Genomic DNA, 5,020 nt, shown 5'->3' with positions numbered 1-5,020 from the left:
TCAATGTGCCCCATTCTTGTTGCCATGTTTATTTACTAATAATATATTTTGGGTACATATCTCTCTTTTTCAGACATCTGTAGAAAATGCGATACTCAGCTCTTTGTTTTAAAGTATGCGTCATTCAGAAAGCACTTTTTTGACAAATGTAGTGTGGTTGGCATCAAGTGTATAAATTGGTTGACAAAATGCAGTTTTTAATGTTGTCTTTTAATCGCGTGAATTGGTTGGCAATAATGCTGGTAGCAGCTGTTATCAATTTTGTGTTTTAAGAAAACCTGTTTTGCATAGTATGTGAATTTTCTTTCTGTGCATCCTTAAAATGTGGGTCATTTATCACCTAGAAGTTTTTAATAGTGTGCCATCTTACCTATTTCTATAGACATTGAACTTACAATGAATGCTTTTCTCTGTTAAATAGAAAATGGCAAACTTAGTATGTGTATGTTTATAGCTGACAGGTCAATACTAGAAATTTTCAGACTTTTTTTTTTTTTTTTTTTTTTTTTTTAAGGATCATATCTTGTAGTAGTATTCAGTATGCAACAAGTAATTAATTGTTCAAAAATGCCTAATTTAGGAGTTGAATGCGGGTCTTACTCACATAGGGTAGCCACCCCTTAATCTGGTGAGAATTAACTTGAAAGGACAATCTAGCGTTGTGCAAGTTGGCAACACTCACAAACTCTGAACTGGCATTTTCCTGCTGTTGGTTGGTGCTGGTGCACATGTGTGCATATGTGTCCCATTATTACATTATGTTCAAACAACTTGACCTTAAAAGAAATTTTCTGTCCAGGTATGCAAGCTTTTTGACCTTTGATGATCCTAGGAAAGATAATGCTAAATGCTGCTCATTGTAAACAAGATACAATTACTTTTTTATGTAAGTAAAAATATTGAATCTTAAGATATTTTACATCATGTGTCCTAGGCTGGCACGTAGATTTTTTTTTTTTTTTTTAATTTTATTTTAACTAGAAAAACATTTTAAAATGAACCATAACTTTAGCAGTAATGTAGAGAGAAAAGTGGCATGGATCAAAGATACTGAAATTTTATTTTATGAAGTCTGTAACAGTTATAAAATTGTGAGGATATTTAATATTTTCATAGATCTGCATTGCAAAGTCTTTAGTGGTTACTATGTCAAATCTCTTTTTCTCGTTCATTGGTACCTGCACATAGCACCACAGCTTGTCACATGTACAGAACTGTCTTGTGCTGGATCTATCCTTATAACTCTAGTCATTCTTTGAGAACTGTGGTTCTGTGGTTATATACAATAGTGGGCAATTTCTCTTCAATCCGTCTTGAATATTTTGTTTTCCTTTTTTGTGATGACTTTGTCGAACATATGGTTTAAGAGCCTTCCTAGTGTAGCTTGAAAAGATATTTGGATACATGTCAGCTATAAAAGTGTCAATTCATTACATTTTTAGCTTTGCATATGGTTTTCAAGAACACTCGTACAGAACCTACACTACTTCAGTATTTTTTGAGATGGATGAGTTTAATCTTACAAGGTAATAAGGGACTGATGATGATAGTGCTTAATTTTGAGTGTACTTTGTACACCAAAAAATGTTAAAAAAAAAAATGTATATATTTTAGCATTGAAGACTGGGCCTACCAGGTTTCACCATTACACTCTGGTGTTGACATGCATTTGTAACTTTGTCTTCCCTACCCGTTTTAGGATTGCAGCAGTGGACAATTCAAAGTGTGTGTGGTACATAGTTGCCTATGTTACAAGTTCAATGCAAATTTTCAATAACATATTTTAGAAATGACAAATACAAGATTTATGTGTATAGAAACAGTGAATATGATTTATTAACATCCCTTCAAACATCCCTTCAACAGATAGACATAACATGCTGCCTGTGCCAGGACATGCAAAGTTTAAGCAAAATATAATAAGAACTAAATATATGAGAAAGTATCTTCTCTAGGCTTTGGAACACCTAGGGGAGAATTAATGAGTTCTACAAGGAAACAGTTGGCTTCATTCAAAGATGTCTCTTTCTCCGCTCCTAGAAATATAGTTGACATTTCCAAGTCCATGATTCTAAGACGGACCTCTGCGTTGTTTACATAAAGGCTAAAATAAAGACACTGGGTATTAGAAGATGAGCATTAATAAAACTATTTCCCAATAAGTGATCCGAAATGTACTCACTGTGCATCCTGGCTTGGCCTCTTAACAACACAAGGAAACTTCCAATCAAAGTCTATGTATAAGTCATCACCTACAACTCTGTATATCCTTCCGATGACAGTTTTCCCTCGTGGATCACCTAGCTGCAAAAGGTGTTGTGAGGTGAATGGATCCGGCGCTAGTGATTAAAGTAATCCATTATAGTCTTCTTGCCGAAGGAAGAAGACAGTTGCTACTTACATGAGCGAAGTTCGACTCCCTGAACAGTGTGGCGAAGCTTACTTCTGAAGTGCCAGCATCTGACTTGATTAAGGTGGGATATTTTAATACATTACGGTGGGTTTCGTTGGCTCTTTTCATTTGAGGAAGTGTGTTTTCAACTACTACAGCTTGGTTAGGGCCACCTTCAGCCGAGGAACTGCTTTCTGCAACAATTTCGCTAGGAGTACCAGAACCACTTTTGTCGGAGGAAATGAGCCTGGTAGTTAAGGAATGTAATGGACAACATTCTTTCCATAAACTCAGAGATTTGTCTACTCGAATGCACGAAAGCTTTAAAACTCTGTGCATGAGGGCGGCCATGTTTACAGGTTTGTTCCTGCGTTCCTGCAGTCAGGAGACTGCAGCTGTAGTAGTCATGAAAAATTGAGATCGCCACCCCCCTACCCCCACCCCTTATTGGTTCTGTCTTAATCTTCAATGATCCAAATTTAACTATTAAAAAAAAAAATCAAAGGAGTGAAAAATGTAAGAAAAAAAGTAAAACTTGACAAGGACAAAATAAAAATATTTTATTATTATTTTTCAAGACAGTTGCCTTAAATTACAGCAATGTTACAGAGTAGTATTGTTCAGTCCAATTTCTTATCATTTACTAGATCATTTATATAGGTATCAAGCTGATTAGTAAATGCTTTGAAAGAGAAATGATCTCTGAATCGATTGCGCCCTTCCAGTCCTAGTTTAGCACAATTGTCACGATTCTGTACACAGTCAGCCATTGCTTCTGCAAAAGCTTTGGGGTCAGGATTTTTTAAGTACCCAGTCTTTTTATCAACAATGGTTTCAGTTGGTCCACCACTGTTTGTGGCTATTACTGGTTTGCAAGTGTACATTGCCTCTAATGGGACAATACCAAAATGCTCATTTGTTGGAGTATACAACACACAGTGGCATCCTGCAAGCAATGCAATTTTCTGAGTGTCAGGAGGTGATTTCAGAAAGATGACCTGAGACGATATTTGAAGCTGGTCAGCTTGGACAACCAGGTCAGCGTAGCAATCAATGTTTTCAGTGACTCGCCTGTCATAGCCACCTGCCATGATGACACGAACCTTACTAAAAACTGCTGGAGCAAGTAAATTTTTTAATTGGCCTAAAGCTGCTAAGGCTAGTCCTAGATCTTTTTTCTTTTCATAACGATTAATTGATAAAAACACAAAAGCATCGTCAGGAATGTCAACAGGAAGCACACTCGATAAGGGCTCTGGATTCAAACAGTCAATAAGATCAGTATTTATAGAGGGATACAACACGTCCGGTGTTTTTTGGATGTTGGTAAATGTAGACTTGAAAACGGTTCTTGTAAACTTGCTGTTGACTACTATTTTGTCTGCTTGCCCAGTAGTTTTTTCTTCTAGCCAATTGAGTGGAGCACGATATAGCATCTTCAGTGTTCCTCCAGGCTTACTGAGCAGCTGGTCAGGGAAGTGACAGTAAAACAATACTCTAGAGTACCTCAAGTGCAGCACTGGCACAGCATACGAGATCTGATCACAGAATAAAACGTCTGATGGAATGTTGTTAGAGAGCACTACATACAAGGCAGCGTAAATCATCCGAATGTAGGCGCAGAGTGCGTAGGCGTAGCCAAAGATGCTCCTGGGGAGCCAGTCACCGACCACTGTGACCGGGAAGGTGCCATTCTTCGTCTCCTCAAAACAGTGATTCTTGTCGTGGTGGTTAGTCACGAAGTGGACGGAGTGCCCGCGGCTTTGGAGGGCCAGAGCAGCGTCGACCACGAGCCGCTCCGCGCCGCCTATGCCCAGGTCAGGGTGGAGAAACGTCACGTAGACCATAGTGACAGTTTGGTTAGGAGACAGTAGCCCCGTCCGTTGGGCTCAGGTAGTGTCCGTGACAGCTGCGACAGCTGTGCACATGTGCCGGCCGAGCCGGGCAGGGTCTCCTCACACGCAGGCGCGAATGACGTGTGCGAGCCGCGGCGCCGGATTCGATAACAACAAGAAGATTATAAATAAACAAACAGAGAACAGCTGATAACAACAAACAACACCAACACCGGTGTGGTGGGGTGATATATTGCGTTGGGGGGGGGGGGGAGACAAAAGACGAGCGGAGTGGAAGCGCGCCAAAGGATGAGAAACACACGGAGCGCGTAGCTCACACCCCTTCTTCTTGAAATTTACAGTTGTTTCTGACCTCCTAGTGAGATTTATTTGGAATAATCAAGTGCGTTAATGTTCGATGTGTGGTTCTACATCGATGAAGTGTGTAATTTTGCACCGATGATCGGAAAATATTGCGCATTCTACTCGGTATCATTTTGCAAGTTCCGAGGATTTGAACCTGAACGGTTACAGGCACAGCAAAACCCAAGGCAAAACCCCACGGGCTTCAGGGGTGCGATTAGAGAGCTCACGGTGAGCTCACTTAAAGTACGTTCTCAGAACGTTTACACAACCCCTCACCCTTGTTTTGAGCGGTTTAGAAGGCGCTCTAAAAGGCGCTTCCGGTGAGCTCACCTTGAGCTCTCTAATCGCTCTCCAGACTGTATGTAGCCACATAGTTGTTGCTAGAGAGTTGTAGCTAAATATAGTTGCAAGGCGCCCACAGAGGGTG

At 40.0% G+C, this 5,020-nt stretch overlaps 2 protein-coding genes across 2 annotated transcripts; both read right to left on the bottom strand.

The window, feature by feature from the left end:
• Window positions 1–947: 947 nt before the first annotated feature.
• On the bottom strand, window positions 948–2,794 carry LOC113210665 (28S ribosomal protein S28, mitochondrial). The gene is made up of 3 exons (XM_026428763.2): window positions 2,402–2,794; window positions 2,183–2,304; window positions 948–2,104 (listed from the first exon to the last, which is right to left on the bottom strand). The coding sequence occupies exons 1-3, from the start codon at window positions 2,741–2,743 to the stop codon at window positions 1,927–1,929; spliced, it is 642 nt and encodes a 213-aa protein (XP_026284548.1). The 5' UTR covers window positions 2,744–2,794; the 3' UTR covers window positions 948–1,926.
• Window positions 2,795–2,927: 133 nt separating this feature from the next.
• LOC113210664 (alpha-1,3/1,6-mannosyltransferase ALG2) lies at window positions 2,928–4,493 on the bottom strand. The gene has a single exon (XM_026428762.2). The coding sequence runs from the start codon at window positions 4,237–4,239 to the stop codon at window positions 3,013–3,015; it is 1,227 nt and encodes a 408-aa protein (XP_026284547.2). The 5' UTR covers window positions 4,240–4,493; the 3' UTR covers window positions 2,928–3,012.
• Between the last annotated feature and the right edge of the window lie 527 nt (window positions 4,494–5,020).

This window comes from Frankliniella occidentalis, unplaced genomic scaffold, assembly GCF_000697945.3.
Source record: "Frankliniella occidentalis isolate FOCC.00 unplaced genomic scaffold, Focc_3.1 Scaffold18, whole genome shotgun sequence".
NCBI classification, from domain to species: Eukaryota; Metazoa; Arthropoda; class Insecta; order Thysanoptera; family Thripidae; genus Frankliniella; species Frankliniella occidentalis.
The sequence above is the reverse complement of the archived record's forward strand: the minus strand, read 5'-3'. Positions and strand labels throughout refer to the sequence as shown.